The following is a 21,918-nucleotide window of genomic DNA, read 5'->3' as shown; positions in this document are numbered from 1 at the left end:
TTACATTTTGAAATTAATGCATAGTTTGAAAAACAGAGAGAGACAATTTCTAAGGACTGCTAATACGGATTCTCAGTTCTCTCTGTAGATCAGCGCAACATCTTAAACTTTTAGGAGAGAAGTAAGTGTCCATTTTTGTCTGGTTCGGACCCAATTCTCCAGCAGTCTACTCTGGTTTTTGATCCTTTAAAACTCAGGATGTAGGATGCCGTCTGACTTGGTATGATTGAGAGGTGTCTGCCTCAAGTCACGTTATTGGAAGAGTATCAACAGTTACTATGACCTTTTATGGTAGTTATAACAAGATATTTCCATCTACAGGGAAAGAAAACTATGATGGCTGTTACTGGAAACAATGCAAAGGGCAGGACAAAAATGGAAGTCTAAAGAACCAACAGATAAAATGGCAATGGTCAAGCATATTCACACTGGGACTTTTATGATCTAAGCCATGACTTTCAAGAGACAGTGCTACAAAGAAAAAAGCTGTGAGAGATCATGAAACAAAACTGAAATGTTGGCATCCATAGAAGGCAACTATAGAGGACAACTGCCCTTATAGCAGCCTCGCACTCTTAATAAATCCTGGATTGGTAACTCCTTTTGTCAAGTTTATTTACTTGGTAATGACTCAGTTTCAATCAGAAATGTACAATTTGCTGAAAGACAAGCAAGTCAAAAAGCTGCTTCAGAAAAATATTATGACAATCCATTATTCCGCTTTTTTTTTCTTTGCAAGATAAGAAGTATTGATTGTGAACTGTAACCTTTTGGAAATGAGTTCAGTTCTCAGGATGAAAAGGTTGGACTCTGCTAATGTAAGTTATGTCAGGAGATGGATAGAAGGGCATTTTGATGAACACAGATTATTCCTCAGACACTGGGGATGGGGGTGGGGAAAGATGCACATAGGAAAATAAGGTTGTAAAAAGAAATTAGGAGAAACTTTCCTCAGACAACTTCTAATTATCCTATTACTTTTTATGGCCTCCCATATGTAAACCACTGCTGTTACTCTAGGCTACCCAACTACTACCGTAATAGTGAGTGTGGAGGTCAGCATGAGGTACCGACGTTTACTGGGAAACAAGTAAATTTGTAATACGGATTACTAGAAGCAACAAACGAGCTGATGCTGTAGGCCATACTTTGTATTTTAAACAGCTGTGCCCAAGGCACAGCGGAGGGCTGGAAGCAAAGCTTGCCTCCCAAGCAGCCCGACTATCTCTCCCTTAGGGCAAGCCAGGCCCCGGAGGTCCTGTCGCAGCCTGGCCGCTGCAGCCGGGTGCTAACAGGGGGTACGGAGCCGCACAGCTTCTCCCGGAGCTGCCCCGGAGGGACGCCGAGCGAGGGTGGGCTCCGCGGGGCCCGCTCGCTCGATCTCGGGGCCTGCGGGGCCGCGGGATGGGAGGAGAGGGAGAACGGGGCCGGTAAGAGGCGAGGCTGGAAATAGCAGCAGTCCCGAGGCGGCCCCCCGCGGCGGGGAGGCAACTGCCTGCCTGCTGCGGCTGCCGCGGCTCCGCTCGCCCCGGGGCCGGGCGGCAGCGCCCGCTGCACCGCGACACCGTCCCGGGCCCCGCCAGGGGCCGGGAAGCCAGCGGCAACGGCCGGGCCCTGCGGGCTCCTCGCACCCCGCTCGCGTCACTGCCGGGCTGCGTTGCCGTAGCAACGGCAGCACGTCGGGGTAGGGCGAGTTCCGCCCTGGCCGGCTGGCCCCGCCTCCCGCCACGTGACCTGCCCGCCCCGCCGTGCTGGCGCGTGCTCGCCGCTTCCGGGGGGAGGGCTCGGGTGTGCCGCGCCGGTAAGTTTGGCGGAGCGGGCGGGGAGCAGCGGCGGTATGTCCGGCAACGGGCTCAGCTACAGCGAGCAGGGGGGAGAGGCGGCGCCCGAGCTGGCCCAGGAGGTGGTGCCCACCACGACCCCTTCGGCTCCCGCGGCCTTCGGGCTCTTCAGCAGCGACACCAAGAAGTAAGGGGGGCGGGCCGGGCCGGGCCGGGCCGGGCCGGGCCGGGGAGGGGTGGGCCGAGGTCCGTCCCTCGGGGTCCGTCCCTCGGGGTCCGGGCGGGCCCCGCTCGGGGTTGTTGGGCAAGTGAGTGGTGACCGGTTCTGTGGGCGTTAGGGCGGTGCTGGGATGACGGGACCGTGCCCTCCGGCGCGGGGGCCGGGCGGCGGGGTAGGAGTGCGGCCTCAGGGCTTCTCGCGGGTAGGGGAAGCTCTAGGGGCCCGTGGCGGGGAAGCGGTGCCTCGGTTGCCCGCTTTTACCCCCTCGTGACTCCGTGGAAAAGTTCGCTTGCTTACCTTTAAGGTATTCATAGAAGAATGGGTAATCTGCAAAGTTTTTTTGTTCGTTTGTTAGAAAAACTGCTTATCACTTTTCCTGTGTTTTGATAACTAACCACACTGGCATTAGTTTAATTTTGTCTTCAAGTGCATCTAAAAAAAAAAAAGTGCTGAGAAGTATTTGTGGGAGTTGTAGTTGGAAATGTAGTTGATCGTGGTGAGGTGGCCAGCTTGAAGTGGGTGTTAACAGTGTTGTGTCTTGGTCAAAAGTCAAAATGAGGAAATGGAGGAGGAAAAAAAACCAGCCAAAGTGCACTGGCACAGAAAGCCTTCAGCTCCTTAAAGGAAAAGTGAATTGGAGAGGAAAAAAATGTGTCTAAATGGAAGGATCAAGAGGTTTGCTATGCTGGACTTGTATCCTACAGCAAATTGGAAATCTATTCCGAGAGCAACCAGTAAAAAGCACCATAAACTAAGGTCTCATGTACATTAGAAAATCAATCACTATTTCTTCAGTTTGATTGCTCTGCACAAAGAGAACATCCATGCTCTAGAAACCTCGACTGATGTGTTTATTTTTGTGCCACACCAAAGTAAATCACAACAACGTGAAGCTGCTGTCACTCTGATGCTTCGCTCTGTGAGACAGCAGCTGATAGGCCTCCTCAGTTTGCCAGACAAGTCACATTTCTCTTCCCCTGCTATTCCACTAAATACTTTGCTTTTTCATTCTGTTGAAGTTAAAATTTTCACTGCTCTAGCATGGATGCACATCTGCTGATTTGTGTGTTGTAGCTGATTTATGTTGTTTGCACCCTTCTTTTCCTCTCCCCTTCCACAGAAACAACTTTGCACTTTATTTCTTAACCATTGTTTTGCTGTTTCTTTTCCACAGAGGGGGGTACCCTGATCATTGGTCGTGGCCATAATTCTCTACATAACTCATTTAATCCTAGACTTCAGACTGTTTTGCAGGTGAAGTATAGCGCGCTCTGTTTTATCAGATGCAGAAGCTGAAGTGACTAATTCTACCTGGGGCTGCCCAATGGTCAGGGGGAAATATAGCTTTGGAGTCCTGAGATGTTTTGTACACATGTATGTATGTGATTGTCTTTCAGTAGGGAAGAACCAGAATAGCTTGTGATATGTATGCATGCCTTATTAATTAACTGCTCCTCCAGGCTTGCTCTTACACTTACAGGAGGGGAGAGAAGATTCATCCTCTAAAGGAAGGGCTTGAGAGGAAAGCAGTCATTGACCTCTGTGGTCTTTTGTAGCTGACAAACAAATTCTTGTTGAAATAGGAAGTTATCCATGATTCAGACCTGTGTGGGTAAGCTCTGAGTATGGATTGGATAGTTAAGGAGCAGACACTGTGCAGGGAAGATTATTAAATTTGTACAGTGTGAAAAAGCCACTGGACTGCAAGTGAGGGTTATTGTTAGAAAAGCAGACTGCATTGCAGTCTGTTTGGAGAATGCAGTAGTCATTTATCAAGCATATAGCATGTATGTCTTATAGTCCACACTGGTAATAACCCAAAAAATCCTTATTGAGAAGCAAACAAAATTTCCTTTCCTTAGAGCTGAAATAGAAATCTTAGAAGAGGGGCTGTAGCCCAAATGGAGGACATCATATCTTTTGGTGGTTTGGTTTTGTGTTCTTTAAACTGGGCAGACCTGATCCCTCCCTACTGGGCGTACAGAGAAATGCAAGGTGTGTCTCTGCATCTTGCACATTAAAGTGTGGGGACGGTGGGGTGGTATTCCACTGGTGAAAATAAAATTACTGTTACGGCTTTTCAGAGCTTGTTTGCTGATCTCTCTTGATTGTCACTCAGCACTGCTGAATATGATCTTAGATATGCTTATGTCCCATATCATTGTGGTGTTTCGGTGCTTGGCAAACTTTTTTTGTTGCTGAGGAAGGGAGATTCTTCCTTAGACCTACTGATGATACAAGAAGTACTCCTCAGCAGAGGGGCAGATATATAATATAGAGCCCAGAATGTTGCTGCAGTAACTGTTGGACCAGAGGCCTGCGCTTGCCTGTTGCCAGTTAATCTAAACAGTATCATGTGGTTAAAGTATAAATATCAAGATATTACTGTAAACAAGTTCTTTAAAAAATCCCAGTCTCTTTTCTTTGTTATCTGTATTCTGTTTGTCGTGAAGAGGAAGTAAGCCAAAATGCTTCTGAAATAAACAAATTGTTTATTAGGATAGACTGTCTTCAGTCTTGCAGCATTTGTTACATGGAATGGCCTATGACAGGTTGCACACAGAGGCACAAATGAGTATCAGTAGAATTAAATCTGAAGTCTAAAGTTGACCTAATATAAATTATTTGTCCTAACTGTTTTGTTTTTAGCATTTCAGTAGGAATACTCAGCTGAAGTACTTACCTAAAAGTTCTGATCATCCCTTGGTGTCAAAAGCCCCTGTGTCTTATTCTCCTGCTAAAGCTGCCTCTTCTACCTTTAGCAATTCTATGATTTATTCATTAACTTTCAGTTACAAATAGAATCTTCAATTCAGTTAATGAACATAGTATTTTCTCGACATGTTAGTGTTGTGCTTTGGTTGAGACACATGCTACCGGTATTGAAAATATATCAGTGCCTCAAAACTTCTGTTGTGGTAACATCTTAAACCTGAGTAAGTAGAAAGTTTGACTGTTAGAAGATCAATAAAGATGAAATAATCATTGAAATAAACAGTTATCTTAATATAAACAAGGTGCAATAGATTGCACGCACCATGTGCGAATACTGTGTTTCTCATTAGTTAATATATTGTATGCATCCAATGCAGTGAAAGGAGAAACAGAGATTGTAAAAATACAACTTTGGTCTGCTTCTGTCAAGTGACTGTAAATGTTCAGGACAAAAGAAGTGAGGAAAGGAGGAGGTTTTTCTAAACTGTATTATATAAATTGTTATTTAATGTAACACGTATGTAAGAAACTGTTCTCTTACTGTTTTTGACTAAACTGAAACTGTTCTTGAATAAGAGATTTCACGACAAATATATGAGATTGGGGCTAGCTTTTTCTGTGAGTATTGAATCCTGACTAAAGAGGCAAATATAACTTGCCTATTTGGTATGTATTGCTTTTAAAAAGCCTTTTGGTTAGTTACATCACTTCAAATATGTCAGAGGTGGATCTTGTGTTCAGAGGGTGGAAACTTTGTGTTCGTTCTGTTAAATATCTCAATAGCTGAATAATTAAAAGATCTTATGTACCTGAGATGAGTCAGTCTAAACCTTCTTGTGTGGAATGGGCCCTATTGCATGGCTGGAGATGCCTGTTCCTCTCCTACCCCTCTCCCTCTTCCACGCTTGTCACATGAGCTGCCATATATGGTATTTCTTTGTTCCTTTATACAACTTGTATAGTTACATTTTAGGAATTTATTCATGTGTCCAGGTAGGTAGTCTGACACTTGGCTGCGAACTGGTTATGTTCCAGATGTAGGTCACTCCAGGTGCTATAGATGTATGTCATTCACATGCCCACATGTTTGAAAAAGAAGAAAAAGGGTCAGGTTGTGTGCCGCCAGAATAATGGAAATGGTCTGCAGACAAGTCTTTGCCCATAACAGGAGTTTCCAGCAGAAAATTAGTAAGAGCCAAGGGGTCATGTAAACCTTAAGGACAAGATGAATCTGGCCTGTGGACCTCAAGCTATTTCTCCATGGTCTAGATTGATGGAATCCATGAAATAAGCACTGCCTAATTGGAAGACTGTCAAAATCATCTGTATAGTGTAGAGAGATACCATTTGATGCACATCACCTAAGTTAATAGGATATTTTTATAGCTACACTATGTACTGTTGCTCTGTGTAGAGGGATGAAAAGTCTAACCACCTTCCAACTTTTAAGAATACCTGGAGAGATAATCAGTAACACAGAATCCATACTAATTGCATACATTAGGGTGCAGTATTACTGCCTACAGTTAATTGCAGGTGGACAGAGGATTTTCATCTATATTAATTGCATTTTAAACAAAATTTACCTTCATGTAATATTAACATATAATAATGTTTCATTCTTGGAAATGATACAATTTCAGCAATAAAACTAGCTATTGCTGTATCTAAACCAAATGTAAAAACTTACAGGTGAACCACATGAGTAACGTTAGTAGATATCAATTGATAAGTACAGTATTGAAGCAGATGGCAAAATTTATAACATGCATTTTCAACTTTACTGATTTGCATCTTTAAACTGTGTTCCTGCCAAGCAAAATACCTTTGTAATTTATTAGACTTTTTTCCTGCAGATCTGGCTTAAGCATTCTGTTGAGCTATTCATCAGAAAACTCAGCAGGGCTGCAACCCCCCCCCCCCCTTTTTTTTTTTTTGCTGAGATTTGCAAGCCTGTTTTGCAGAGAGCTGATCTAAGGTGGTGATTTCATTAAGATACTCATTCCCTAATTCTCTGTGCAGAAGACTTCCAAATTCATCAGAGCTAAAAACGTGCTTTCAACAGCTGCCAGAGATGTTCTTGGAGTCTTAAATTGATCTAGTTTTGCCTTGGCATATCCTGTTCAACCAGTCATGGAAAGCTAGTACATAGACTGCCATTTGTGAAATTCTTGGAGGAGACTCCAGCCCTAATATTCAAACTTGATGTATCTGCTAGCTCATTGGCACAACTACTTTCTTTCCCCATCTGTTATAATGGCGCTATGCCCACTAATATGGTGATGTGCCAGTTTTGGTAGGATGTACAAGCCAGCAAAGATGAATGGTTTGGATGAACTGATGACTCTACAAGATAAAATCTGAACCCTGTAGTCAGTACCAGGATAGGAACTAGATGCAGTGTATGAATATGGGCATACTATTGCAGAGCACTTCTCCAGCTGAAATCAGTCAGATCTGATGGGAAGTGACACACAGTGAATATATTCTTAATGCTATGCACTTGGCACATATGAGGATGCAAGCAATGAACTGTTTATTTGCTGTGATTCTCTACTGTAGTCATAAAAATTCTTCTGAGGCTTGTTTCCTCAGAAAGGCAAGTTTTATAGTTTAAGGTCTTCACTGTGGTTTCTGTGTATTTATTGTGTTGTCGTATATTTGCCTTAGACGATTGCTGTGATCTGCATCCTGAATGGCATTAAAAATACATTTCTGTAACACTATTATAACGTAAGGCTGACACTTGCAAGAAATTCCAGATTTTTCTTAGTTCTGCTTTTCTGAAGACTGTCCTTGTCTGTGCCACCCCGTAGTAGTTTTCTTTGAGAAAACCAGAATGCTTTTGGCATCCTGCTAGAAGATGAACAGCATTGTAATGCTCTTTTAACGGTGTTTCTGAAACGTTGTGGACATATATGTAAATACACTAACACTGTTGTAGGTCCTGGCAGTGACAGCACCACCTTTGTGGTGGTATCTTTAAAAGAAGCCTCTTCCCACCATTTTCAGGAAAGCTGGGAGTACTGCTTCTCACTGTCCTATAATCCCTTCACAACTATCAAATGCTGCAAAGTGATCTGCAAATATCCGACAGTTCTGATCACTGGCCTCAAGACAGGCTGTAAATTGACACAACCACTTCAGTGGCAGCACCACCTCAGATGCCACTTTTTCAGCCTTCAGGAAACTGATCTCTCCCACCAAGGAAGATTTTTCTCTTGCAGAAGCTCCCCTGCAGCATCGAAGGTGTGGGCACTATCAGAAGAGGTCATATGCAGTGGGGTTGCAAGATTGGTACTTGTCATCCTTTCAGACAACCTTTCTTGTAGCTGGGTGAAGTAGTGTCTATAACTACTCTACTGACAACAGGTAATCTTAGATTAAATCACAGTCCTCTCCAGAAAGGGTTTCAAACTGCTTTGTCATACTGGCTGCCATCTGGTTAGAGCTTTTGAAATGTAGGTTGTTTACATATCTGCATTGATGTTGGTGGTAGCAGCAACTTACAGATGCTCATGCACTGAGTTGGTCAAGCATTGTTCAGGTACTGTAGTTTCACGACAGGGGACTGGGAAGATGCTTTATTCAGTTTTAAGTTTACGCTTTTCTGTATGTTTCCTTGCTGAGAAGGATGACACTGTACCTAAACCATCCAGATGGCAAGTACTTTGAGAAACTAGTGGTAAAGCAACCAGTAAATGACTTAAATTATGTTGCTGGTCAGACTGTAACTGGTCTTGTTCTTCTCTGTGGCTCTCAGCCTTACAGGATGCTATAGTTATCCTGGTTTTCTTCACATCTATGCTGTCTATCCTTTAAAACTATGAAGTTGCTTTTTGGGTAGTATGTTTGTTTTTCAGATTGAAAAATTAGGGGTGGCTGAAAAGGAAATAGATTATTTCTTATCTCAATTTCTCTTTAAACCACAGTACAGCTACACTCATAGCCAAATGATTTGAGTCTGCCTTGAAATAATAGTTGAATTCTATGTTGGTGTTGTGAATTAGCAATAAATATAAATAGTGTTATAATGGGAGAGGACGGCAGTACTGAATAGCACCACAAGATGTCATTCAAACAGTTCGTGGTATAGAATGAAACACAGTGAAACTTAGATTTCTTAATTTCCTGCTAGAGGAAGACCCCAAATCAACAGCAAAACAAGCTCAAATTGCAGCATGTATTCACTGCCATTTTAGCTTCCATGTTATATGGCTCTGAAATCAATTTACAGTTCCTCTTTAAGTGTTAAATTCAAACTTGTTTAGAGTTTACACAATAGCCTGAGCTAGAATAAGCCAATTTATTTTAAGGAATTTGCAGTGCCAGTAAAATTTAAAAAAAAAACCCCCAAACCACAAAAGGATTTTTTAAAAAATTATTATTTTAATTTTTTTTAATTTTGTGGGGGGACATGAGACCTTCCATAGGACTTCATTACTACTCAGGTGCCAAGACCAAAGGTTAAGCTGCTCTGTCAGTGTGGATTTTCTGCTTCAAACCTGGTAACATTCACAGTTTCAAACTTCACATTGGAACATTTTGCTGTGCTGCAGGCAAAAAAAAAAAAATCTTAGTATGCTGTGGCTAAAAGTATGTCATCCAGACTGAAGTCCCCTGAAGACTTTGAATGCAAGAACAATGCAGTTGATATTGTGTAACTGAAAGTATGCAGTGGATGGAGAACTTAAAACAAGAAATGTATTACTAAAACTCTGTTGAATGGGACTTTTGTAACTTTTGTTCTTGTTCTATAACACGTGGTTCTATAATATCAACTGGTGAAGCTTGCTTCCTCCCCTGTGGTGGATTTGCTTGCCATTTCCTGTATCTTATCTTGCAGTAACACAGTGCTGTCCTTGTATATGAAGAGCTTCTGTCTCACCACACGTTTATTTGTTTAGAATTCCTTCCCCTTTCTTAGAGGTGATTAAAACTGTTCCCATATTTTGGGGCATACAGATGGCATGGGGAATCATAACTAAATTCTTATTTTGTAAAACAGCAGGCTGATAAACTTCCAGGAGTAAAGATTTTGTAGCTAAAGAATTATTGTTGCATTGCAAGCTGGGCTTCAGTTTTGATACTTCAGGAACTTCTACTTCTTATAAAGAAAGCCTTATGATTAGTGAGTGACTTCTTTCAGTAACTGGGTACACTAGAACTGTAGCAAATGCTGACAATTTATGGGTTTCATTTTATGGTGTTGCTAAAAAGAATAGGAGATATAATAAATGTGTATCTTACAGAGTGGACTAAGTGTTCTCTTAACAACAGTTGTTCAGAATATGTAGGTGCAGTGGCAAATGATACGTCACAGATTATAGATTAGTATTTTAGTGCAATTAAAGGTTTGTGATAGTTCCTATGAGAAGACAAAGTAACTGAGAGGCCCAGATTTATCACTGACATAGCTGGTTTAAACCTCAGAGACGTACAGTTATGCCTACCCTCTTGTTTTCTGTAAAAGTGGGTAATGTTGCTCAACGGAATCTGAAATCCTAGTCTTAATCTCAGCAAGATGCCAGTTTTAGTGACCAAGTGTGTGCTAACAAAAGCATGACATATTCGGAGTTGTTCTTTAGTTGCTGTTTGCCGTAATCAGCATGGAGAGTAATGGTCAGGGTCCTTTCTGGCATAAGACTTCAGGCTGTTAAAATACTTTGGCAGTATGTTCTCTTGACTGTCAAGCTCTAGGGTGGTGGGTTTTTTCTCTCATTTTGGGGTATTGGGGTGGGGTTTTTGTAAGGTTTGTTTTTTCTTTTTAATGGCAGGGGATTAGAGCATGAAAGAGAATGAGAACTAGAAAAATCTAACTGGTGGGTTTTGTTTACTTTCTTATAGTAACATCTGTAAGATTAATCCTAACCAGTAGGCCTATCATATCCATACCCCTATTGTATCCAGAAATGGTGCAAAGGCATATGAAGAAGGCAGTGCTTTGAGGTAGAAAGACAAAAGTGGTATCTCTCTCTTAAAGGCTACAATCATAAAATATGAAAAGACAGAAGAAAGTTAGAAATCATCTTCCTCTGCTTAACATTCGATCAGTGATTTAAAGAGAATGTATTATTCTGGATGTGTTTTGTGATGTCCATCATGTTCTGTCATCGCAGATCTGTCATGTGTGATGCTTGCTATGAGAGAAAGTTAGGCGATGAATTTCCATTTCTAATTTACGCTCCCTTAGCTTTCAAATTCTTATATTGAGGAATACAAGCCTGTGGTGGTACAGATTACACAGGCAGCCGAGTACTGATTCCTTAATATATTAATAATTGGCTCATTGCCTTTTTTGGTAGACACTATGCAAATTATAAAGATTGTATTTCATAGCCTGATCATGTTGTATATGGGTATAATATTTGTAATTGTAGTCCATACCAGTGCTTTCAACTGGCAACTTTTTAGGACAGTGGAGCCGTATTATATAGAGGTTAAGACACTAGACTACAACTCGGGAAATCGTGATGCATTCTTAGATATGGTGGTGGGCAGACAGGTGGGAGTCTCTTTGTTTTTTCTTTTTCCCTCTCAAAGTCATTCACCTCTTCTTACTGTTAGGGAAGATGGGATCAGAGACAATTTACAAAGGTTTTCTTGCACCTACTGTTGTTGGGACCATTACTGTTCTGCTTTATATAGCTCCATATTATTTGTAATCTATCAGATTAAGCTTCTTTAAACCTGGTTTTGCTGCTGAAGTAATAAAGTTTACATGTCAGTCATCTGTAATACGTACCTAACTTTGTAAGGCTAGAATTGCTCTCAAAAGTTTTAGCAAGGAGAGGCAAAGGTATCGATGCAGCTGGAGGGTTGCGTGCATTTTCCTGAGCTCCTGGCAGGTAGATATAAGTGATAAAGAAATTATTTGTCTAACATTGTGTACTGAAGAACTGTCACTTCAGAATAATTAATAGGTATAGAAACATGAACAGCAGTGTGAAGTTTGCATTTATGCTTTCTGTTTTGTGGGATTTTACTTCAGCATTGAAATTCCCTTAAATCTTCTTAATGCTCAAAGATGAAAATATTTTTGTGCTATACAATAAACTATCTTATGAAAGACTGAAATGCATTTGCCTTTCCCATTGTTCATTGAGGCTGCTGATAAGAGTTGTTTTTGGAGGGAAATGACCTTTGAAATCTGCGTAGGATATTTGTTTCTAGAAGTTAAAACAGCAAGGGAGTGGGTATCCTGTTACTTAATAAGACTTTCTTTTTTTAAGTAGACCTCAGTCTCGGCAGGCAAGCTTGGTTGAGTGCAGTCATTTTTTTTTTTTTAAATACTGTACTTAAAAGAATGGAACAAAATTCTACAATGCTGGGTAAAATAATTGAGGTGTCTTGCACTATTAAATCTGCTCTTAAAGGGCGAAACTTCGAGGTTACACTGAAACCATATCTAACTGTAGAAGAAAAAAGGTTTGCTGCTGATGATCCATTTGAATATACGGAGCAATATTTTACTCTGTAAGTATCTAATGCTTGCTAATCCTGGATTATAATTTGTTAGAAAAGATTGAAAAAAAAATCAGTTCATGTAGCAATTAATTTTCAGATGGATTCATCAAGAGCTTGTGTTTTTTTTCTATTTTTCTTTTTTTTTTCCCCCTGCTGCTTTTCTCTTAGGAAAGCAAGGCTGGCTGTAAGCAGGTCTTCATGTCTTAATTTGTCTGGTTTTTATCTTCCCTGTTAACATTTCACAATGTTTTAATTTGAAATGTATGATGGAATACTTTCTATATGCAGTTAGAAGTACATTTCATCATTAAATACTTCTTTCTTCTGTCTTCACGTCTTAAATTCACCTTTTGCCTTTTTTCTTTGTATTTGTTACACTGGTAACTTAGACTCATCCTGTGATTACTGGCTGCTTTTGTGATTCCCAGCTTCTGGGAGGTGGTCTTCAGCATGTACTTGAATCTTGTGCCATGACTTCCTCCATTTTTGCTACTTGATCCTCAAGTTCAAATTATTATTTCCACATTTTCTACTTTCTCACTTGCAAATTTTGTTGACATATTCTTATTTTTTCATATTAACTTTTTTGTTAATTTTTTATTAGGTAAATGTATTCCCAGACTTGAAACTTAAGCTGTTGCTACAACGTCTTAGTCATTCAACACTTTTTGATTCTTTAGTCAGATACTTTCTTTGAAAGTAGTTGCTTTGTTGTTTGTGCCAAGGAACTGAAGCATCTTCCTACCAATTATATGAGAACTAGGTGATCACAGTTTAGTAATATTATCCTGTGCTTTAGCTTTACTGATGTCTCTATCTCAATTTGTGCATAATTACGTGAAATAGCAGTAGGAAACTGGAAGCAGGAGCATAGGACTAGAAACAACTTTCTAAATCAAGTCCAGTCTTCTGCTATGTAGCTTTGATAACTGTGTCGTATAGTTTCTTTCACAAGCTAAGCTTAAAAGGTAAGGATTAAGACTTAAGCAGAAGGAATTAGAAGTCTCTGAAACCTCTGTATCCAACTGGAGCAAAGTCTCAGGCAAGGTGCTTCAAGCTAATCTAAAAGAACCGACACTTACTCGGTATCCTGTGAGGAATAGGTGGACAGGAATGGTCAGCAAAATAAGCGATCTCTGTGGCCAAGAACAATGGGAATAGAGAGAGCTGCCAAAAGTGAAATCAAGCTAGCCTTCCTAAAAAGTTAATTGCAAATGGAACTACACAGAGAGATTAAAGTAAAAAAAGCAAATTATTAAAGGTATTTTAGGTACAAACCTAAACCAACAAATATTTGATTTCTGATATCAAAAATAAGGATATAGAGCTGAGGGAAAAATATGGAGTGGCGAAAAGGAGTGTCAGGATATAGAGGTGAACACAAGCATGCTTGAAGTGAAATCGGAAAACCAGAGAGCTTGATGCGGAGGGAGGTGTGCCTTTATCCCAGGTAGCTGGGAGAAGGGCAATAGGAAAAGGTCTGTGAAATCGCAGCATTAGTTATTTTTAATAGATCTGTCAACTTGGAGTGATGTTACAAGAAGGTGGCACACTGGATGTTACCACTTGCCATGGAGAAGGCGGCCAACTATAGACATATTAAACTGATCTCAACAATATGCAAAACTACAGAACAAAGTTGAATGGGAAGTATAATTTAAAGGACTGAAGCAAACTACTGAATAAACGTAGCAATAGAAGACTGACTGTATAGTTCTCTGAACACTTTCAGGAGTAACTAAAAACAGTAAAAACTTTTGAGTGTGATGCAGACAAAATAAAGAGTTCCCAGTGATATTTGGAAAATGGTGCCAAAGCAGGCGAGGAAATTGAATACTTCCACTTTTTTTGTTTGAAAGATAATACTTAAATATTTAAGCTGTCAAGTGAAGGCAATATTTACAATAGGCCATCTGTATTAGGTTGCTCCAGTATTTTATGAAACACTTGGTTTTGAAAAAGCAGTTAGACTTCAATTGGAAGTTGCATGTAGGTGTCTGCATTCTGAATTTTGCATGTTTTTCTTCTGGGTGATTAGGAAAAAATGTTGTTTGGGTTTTTTCCCCATCTGGTTGTGGTTCTTAATTTTGTAGATGTATACCAAAGTGTGTGGGCAATGTGAATTTCTCGTGGAAGGGCACAGAATAGATGCAGTACTGGGCCTGAAAACAGGAGGAAAACCTTCTCTATTAGAGTGACTCTATTCCTTGCAAGTAGGAAGAATGCAATTTAAAAGTTTATGAAGGAATGGATGACAATGTTTTGTCTCATTGTAACTAATTCTGGCTTTGGCTTAAACCTCTTTGCTCCCCGTCTGAAATTCTGAGGGCAATGATAGATCAGAATATATATAGGTTTTGCATACACTTTTGAAATCCTGTCTGGATGTATTGGGTCTGGCTGAGATGGAGTTAATTTTCCCTGTAGCAGCCCTCACAGTGCTGTGCTTTGTATTGGTAGCTAGAAAGGTGTTGATAAGACACCCGTGTTTTAGCTACTGCTGAGCAGTGCTCGCACAGCATCAAGGCTGTATCTCCAACATTCCCCCCTCACCAGTAGGCTGGGGGTGGGCAAGATCTTGGGAGGGGACATAGCCAGGACAGCTGACCCAAACTGACCGAAGGGATATTCCATACCATGTGAAGTCTGCTCAGCAATAAAAGCTAAGAGAAAGGAGGGGGGGGGGGGGGCATTCGTTATTACAACGTTTGTGTTCCGGAGCAACTGCTATGGGTACTGAAGCCCTATTTCCTGGGAAGTGGCTGGACATCGCCTGCTGATAGGAAGTAGAGAATAAATCTTTTGTTTTCCTTTACTTCCATGCACGGCCTTTGCTGTTGCTTTATTAAACTGCCTTTATCTTGACCCACGAGGTTTTTTCCATCTTAGTTTCTCCCTGCCCCCTGTCCTGCTGAGGAGGGGAGTGATAGAGGGGCTTGGTGGGCACCTGGTGTCCAGCCAGGGTCAACCCACCACACTGGATTTCTATGTTGCCCTTCACTGTGTGAAAGCTCACAGGGTTTATAAACTTTGAAAGTTTTCAGAGTTCTTTGGAATATTGCAGGTTGCTCTTCTTGAGCCATTGTTCGCTTCAAATTTTTTAGTACTCAAGCAATCTAGGCATTACAAAAGGCTATTTCCTCAAAGAGTCTTTTTTGTAAACTTTCAGAGTCTATAAATGCAGTCAGACTGATCTCTTTGCATCTAAAAAGCCAAGCAGGGTGAGGTTTCTTATTAGTGATGGCTAATGAGAAGCTGTATCTGCAAGAGAACATCCTTATTGACTTAATATTTTCGTGTGAGAATTTTATTTCAGCTGTAAAAAGTGCTTGGACGCTATATGTGTCTAATCATCAGGCTATCTTAATTTTATGGCGTGTACTACAGATCTGAGGCTTTTAATCCTGAGGACAGGGGATAGCAATTTACAATCCAGAAAGGCAGGTGAAAGCATAAGGTTATATGCTTGATTCTCATTGAAATTCAGACTACACTGAAGTCTGCTATTGGGCTTTTCAGTGATTTACGTAAGCTGTTATTATATTTTAACACAAACATGTCAACCTCGGGCTATTACATCTGGCCCTCACTGGGGGAAAAGGGAGAAGTGAATGAGTCGACTCAAATTAAGCTCTTCTCTTGCCTCAAGACTTCAAACTTCCAGCCAAGGTTCAGCTAACAGCAGATTAAAGTTGCATAGGCTTGCGTTATTGTTGGAATCTGATAGATTCTTTTACTAAATACTTCATTATACTAGACCAACACGTTAACAAATACAATTTAAAAGGGGGCAAGAAGGAGCAGTGCTTCACCTTAAGTTGCTGAATTGATGCAAGAATATAAAAAAGGTATTTTGGTTTTATTTTTTACTTTTTCTAATTGATGCTTTACTGTGTTTCTACCATAGAAATGAAGACCTAAAACAAATGTTGGAAAGCAGTAAAGATTCTGCAAAGCTGGATGCTATGAAAAGGATTGTTGGGGTATGTGATTTTTTTAATTATTATTTTTATTTGTTAGGGTATCTGGGTTTTATTATTATTTTTGTTTCTTGGATGTGAATACTCTTTTCACTTTACAGATCCTGTACCAAGTCAGCATTTGAATCTCTAAATGGTGTTTAAAAGCTACTGTGAAGTCCTTAATTTGGAATTTTGTGTAGAAATTGCTATATACAAATATATGCAGTCATATACTTTTAAAATATTTGTGTAACAGTGCCAATATGCCTGTAAACAACTATTCTTAGTAGGGAGGTGAGATCTTAAACAGGAAATGGTTCCTTCAGAGAAGCTTCAATTGCTGTCTTAATTCAGCAGACAGGAAACAACAGAAATTTGCAGGAGTAAAATGATAAATTGCGTTTACTATTTTTACTTTTTCATATTACATAAGGATTTTTTTAATTGAGCATGTTGCCTATATATTTGACTAAGTATTTCAGGTGAACTGTGCACCCATAGAGGTGATTAAATAATGTTTAACACCATTGTGTGTTTAAACCCTATAAAGTAAACATCATGAAGTTGATAAAGTCCCTTTATTTCTTCTTAGAAGTATTAGAAGAATGTGCTATGGAAAGCTGTTCAGTGTCCACTGGACTTTTTTTTTCAGACTTCTGCATTTGCTTTCTCTTGTCGTTCCTTCAGGCTCCTCTGGACGTGCTTTTTTGTTCTGCTTGTTTCTTATGTGGGTTAATCCTATCCAAGCATGTACTGAAGTGAGTAGGTACAGGTTGTATCATGCGATTGTTTTCTTTCCTCTGACTCGACTCTAGAGCTAGCGATTTCTCCCTTCGTTATCCTCTAGTGATGAAGATTTTACTCAAGCTGGTTGTCTTCTGCATTTGCCTTTGATCCTAGTCCTGCCAGAGACATCAATTACCTATTAGATCTGGGTAACCTATCAACTACTATTTCATAACATTTTTTTTTTTTTTTGGTGGTGAAAGGTTTCTTTGTTCATCTTCTCCAACATGATGTGGGATTCCTCAGGGTTTGACCAGTGAGAATCTGGCATACAGGGGTGCTGTTGCAAGAAATCATGGTCTTTAGAAGTGCTGTGGTTTCAACCTATGGTAACTTACATTCTTCTGCTTCCCTCAGAAAAGATCTTTCTTCTGACTATTACTATGGGCAGGAGGGTTGGGGAGAGTTGCCTGTGGCTCCGTTGGTTTTCTTTTTCAAAACGGTGGCCAGATCTTTATCTGTATTTGGAAACTGTTGCCACTGAATGTGTGTGTGTATGTATGTATATGGGGGAATTAGAAACTATTAAATTGGGTCAGCTTTAAATTTTAAACCAAGGCTTTACTAGGTCGTAGGAAAAAATGAAAAAAAAATCAAACAATGCTCTCATAAATGAATGTGCAATGAGCAAATGCAGTTATAAATACCTGCTGCTGCTACATATTCAAAGCATTTCTTAACTGTTTCTTTAATTTCCTAGAAGTATATGATACCATGAAGCTGGAGTCATGTAGGTAGCACTTGTAGCTGTGGTCCTTGACGGTCTTTGGCTGAGGTGATCAGGTTCAAGAGCTCTTCAGCAAGGGAAGGCAGAACTGAATCGGGCACATTCTTTCTTCTGCTCCCCCATTCCCCAGTTCCAGATTTTTGTCCTTTTATAAGTTCCCAGTCCTTGGTTTCTGTCCCCGTTCTAAGCACTGCACAATGCTGGAAGAGCACTACTTTCTCAGATGGCAGCAGGCACCTTCTGTTTCTTGGATATTTTTTCCTTGCTCAGCTGCTGCTTCTTTTCTTAAAGCAGAAACAGCCTTCTAGCTTGTAAGGTTGACCGTTACTTGACCACAAGTGAGTTGTTTGAATTACTGGATCCTCTGTTTTCAGTCTCTTCCATGTTTTCAAAGTATTTGCTGTTATCCTGTTTTTAAACTCTATTTCATAACAGACACCTGGTACCAACCTCTGGTTCACATAAGCTGAAACAATGAGCTTTACAGGCCAGGACTGACCTTGCACAATCAGCATAAGGCCTTGTAGCAGTGGTGATAATGCTCTTGCTCGGCACAAAGATGCTTGTGTGTTACCAGTTGTCTGCTTACATTTAGAGAGTTCTCAGGGATGAGATGTGTTTTCCAGAGATGAAAGGCTTCCTCTAGCCTTATTAGAGGAAAAAGGAACTCCGCTGTCAGAGTATTGTTTAACGTGTCTCATTGGAATGCTTATTTTCACTAATTTTAGGTAGGGCAAAAAGCTGTGCATACCAATAGCTTTCTTACTCTTTTAGTAGACTTCAAGAGGCTGAACCTTCATTTGTCCATATAGGTGTGATGGAAAAGTACCAGGAGAACACTGCTTATGGCTCCTTTTGCTGCTTCTTTCTCCTTTAAGGTGGTTTGCAAACTCTCTTGGGGAGAAGGAGATTTCATTACAAATAAAAACAAATCTGTCTTGCAGAGAGTGACTTTTAACAACGTGATTGTAAGCATAGCAGTAGTCCAGTTTTGATCTTTCCACTCCGCCTCTTACGTGAAGGTGTCTAAGCCTACCTTCAGCTAAAATATGTATGTGTGACTTTAATGATCAATGACGTCTTTTTTTTTCAGTCAGTATGTTATTTTTTATGTTTTTCTTACACGCATGCCATAAAATAATTGCAATCTTTGGAAGATTACGAGCAACACTGCTGGTTTAGAAATAAATTTGAAGTGTATACAGAACCAAGTTTATTCTACTATATGTATGAAAACACAATAGCTGATACTTCTTTTAAAACATACACTCATGTTGCAACAACCAAGTTATCCTTGTTACCAGGTCTTGAAAGCTGTCTGAACTTCTCATCTGGGAAAAAATCTCAGTGGAATTTTGCTCCTGAAGATTTCAGAGCATAAATTTAGGAAACAAATTCATATGCCTGATTTCCCTCAGAGAATTTCATCCATGTCTGTGTGTGTGTGTCTCATGAAAAAAAAAGTTTAATACACCCTGACATTACATAGCACTTCTTCTAGAATGGAAGTTTCTGTCTCTGCAGGAACTCCAGGTATATAAGCCAACATGATTGGCACAGCAACAAAAATTACATGATAGACCTTAGTCTTGGAAAGAACCATTATGTTCTTTCAGATTAATGATCCATGGGCTAAGGAGGATTTACGCTAATTGTTATGACTTAATGAGTCAAAATACACTCTTTTAAAAGACCCTAAATACATATTTACATGGTACACTGGAGCTATTATGGTTGATCAGTTAAATAATGCTAGTAATGCATAGAGTTATACTGTAACAGCCTATCAGGGAAGTCTAACAATCATCCCTATTTTTGAATAACATAACTTCTGTTGCATCAAGATGAGGTGATTGGTAATAATTTATTCTGTGATACTTCTCTGCAGTGCATCTTGCTACTAAGTTCTACTTGACTCTGGTCATTCTGGATCTGGCATTTATTACAAAGACCTCCCAGTCCTGACAGCGGTGGTTTAATTTAGATTCTTACTTAAAATCTCTTGAAACCTGTACAATGTGCTTGCTTCTTAGTTTGTCACTTCCTATGTTTTAATACAGCTGCAAGAAATAGTTTAAAATGTTAAGTTGGTTAAATTGAAATGTCATGCTGGACAGCTGCTCTTAAACCCTTTTGAAGGGCTCACTTAGTAATAGCTTGAACTACAACTACCTACCTTCTTCTTCTAGTGTCTGTCTTCTAACCTTCTGTGAATATACAGTTTGTCAAAGTATTGCCTGGTTTTGTGTTTTCTTGCTTTTGTTGCATGAGATCCTAGTTCTTTATGCCCTTAATGTGTTTTATCAATGAAATACACGAACAGACCTGTGAGTTAGGAATGTGAAGTTTAGTCAGCTGTATAATGTTGAGTAATGGTGGGAATGTGAGATGGTTATGAACAGCAGTAACTGCAGTTGCAAAACTCATGTTCCTGTGTTGGATCCCTGCATATTTGCTTGTCTTGGTGAGATCTTGTCCTTTCTGATTAGCTTGATGTTTGGCTGACTGGATCCTGTCCTTGACCATAGCTGGGAGTGCTCTGAGTCTGTATTCAGCAGCACTGTAACTTGATATAACATGTTCATGAAATTCTAGGGTTTGCAGCTTGGACATGAAGTACTGGCAGACAGTCTGCTGGAATTAGATCTAAGAAATAAGAGAGTTGTGCAGCTGTAGTGTATATTGAAGTATTTTATTCCTTCTAATGTACTTGGTTTCTTATAAATAACTTCCTCCTTAAGCTGTTCATACAAGAGCTGAAGCTAAACTGGGGTTTTGTTGTTTGTGCTCTTTATTGAGACAATTTTATTGTTTACTGCATGCCCTAGTTTCCATTTTCTCTGAGATCAAATAGGAAAACTTTCTTCCTTTAAAAAAAAAAAATTGCAGTGGGTTGACTGATCTTGCTTTTACCTTGTTGTTTTCTTGTTCTGTATAAACACTTTAAGGCCTTTTGTGTTTAACTTGCTATGGAAAACAACCTTGCTTTGTTTTTAAAGTGCAATGTCTTTTTTTTCTCCTTGGTTCTGTTGCACACCAAGATTGTTCCAGGGAAAAGGAAGAGGACTTAAACTTGTATAACTTCTCCTGATGGTTTTTTGTTGTTGGGGTTTTTTTGGATAGCAGCTTCCAAAAGTTAATTCTGTAAAGCTTTTCAGATTAGTAGGAGCTTTGTTTTAAGTAATTTTTAAAGTGTTACAAATGATTTGCAGTCTGATATGGTAAAGTCCAGTTCACTGATTCCACCCCCAATCTCGTAACCAGCCAGCACTCAGGGGTTTTGTTATATGGATAGTATCCTGTAAAGTCTAATAGTTAACAAAAAAATAAGAATTTATCCTCAACTTCATGGAAATCAAGTTTGAAATACAGATCTGGAATATGGCTGTCTCTTTTTTTTTTTTTTTTTTTTTTTTTTAAACAATAACCACTCTAATAAATTATATTACGTTACTAAGATTTGTCTTTTTTTTTTTTTTTAGATGATTGCAAAGGGAAAAAATGCTTCTGAGCTGTTTCCTGCTGTTGTGAAGAATGTTGCCAGTAAAAATATTGAGGTATTCCTATAGCTCATTAAGCATACTGTTATGGAAGATCTGTTTATGAAAATTTTATCTCATTGTATCTGACTTCAACATAAACCATAGAATCTCTAGTATTCTTTTAATAGAATTACTCAGGGTTTAATTTCGATGACAGCATTATGGTAATAGTTTAATGTGTAAATAAAGGAAACCTAGTGGATGATTTGGAAGGAGGAATAATAACTATATTAAAAATTGATTGATTAGAGAAAGTTTGTGGAAGTGTGTGGGGGTAATTCTGAGAAAAGGTACTATAGTTTGAGGTGTGGTGCTGCTTGCAAAGTGTAAGTAGGGATTGTGCTACATCGTGTTTGAAAATGTCTATTGCAGATCAAGGCTGAGAGGTTAAGGGTCAGGTAAAAACGTTTTCACTGTTCTAATCATGTAGTATATTTATAAAAGGAGTGTCTCAGCATTAGGATTGCAGAGTGAGATCACTTTAACTCAGTTAAACAAGTCTTTGTATGAATATGTGGTTAGACAAAATGCGATGTTACTAATGAAGTATGTTTAAAATATTTTTTTGTTTCACAATACTTAAATGTTGGTTCTTTTGATAATTTAATTTAGAGAATTTGTTTAATGCTTTATTAATGTAAATGCCTGTGACTCCAGAAGATTACAGAAAAGTAGCTTTCAAATCTCAGAATCTTTTGGAGAGATGTGACTATTTGGG

General features: G+C 39.6%; 2 protein-coding genes across 4 annotated transcripts in view; one reads left to right on the top strand and one right to left on the bottom strand.

Moving 5' to 3' along the window:
- The window catches only part of SCAMP1 (secretory carrier membrane protein 1), an 86,999-nt gene extending 81,716 nt beyond the window's left edge, over positions 1–5,283 (bottom strand). The window contains exon 1 of the mRNA XM_050913725.1: positions 5,279–5,283. The gene's annotated coding sequence lies outside the window, so the exon portion shown is untranslated. The remainder of the gene's footprint in view (positions 1–5,278) is intronic.
- AP3B1 (adaptor related protein complex 3 subunit beta 1) overlaps positions 1,838–21,918 on the top strand; it is a 165,735-nt gene continuing 145,654 nt past the window's right edge. For all 3 annotated transcript variants that reach the window (XM_050913722.1, XM_050913721.1, XM_050913720.1), the window contains exons 1-3: positions 1,838–1,968; positions 16,091–16,166; positions 21,141–21,215. In XM_050913722.1, coding sequence (XP_050769679.1) covers positions 1,838–1,968; positions 16,091–16,166; positions 21,141–21,215 — 282 coding nt within the window. The remainder of the gene's footprint in view (positions 1,969–16,090; positions 16,167–21,140; positions 21,216–21,918) is intronic.

The sequence above is a fragment of the Gymnogyps californianus genome, chromosome Z (genome assembly GCF_018139145.2).
Source record: "Gymnogyps californianus isolate 813 chromosome Z, ASM1813914v2, whole genome shotgun sequence".
Taxonomy (NCBI): domain Eukaryota; kingdom Metazoa; phylum Chordata; class Aves; order Accipitriformes; family Cathartidae; genus Gymnogyps; species Gymnogyps californianus.
Note: the sequence above shows the minus strand (reverse complement) of the source record. Positions and strands in the feature narration are given on the sequence as shown.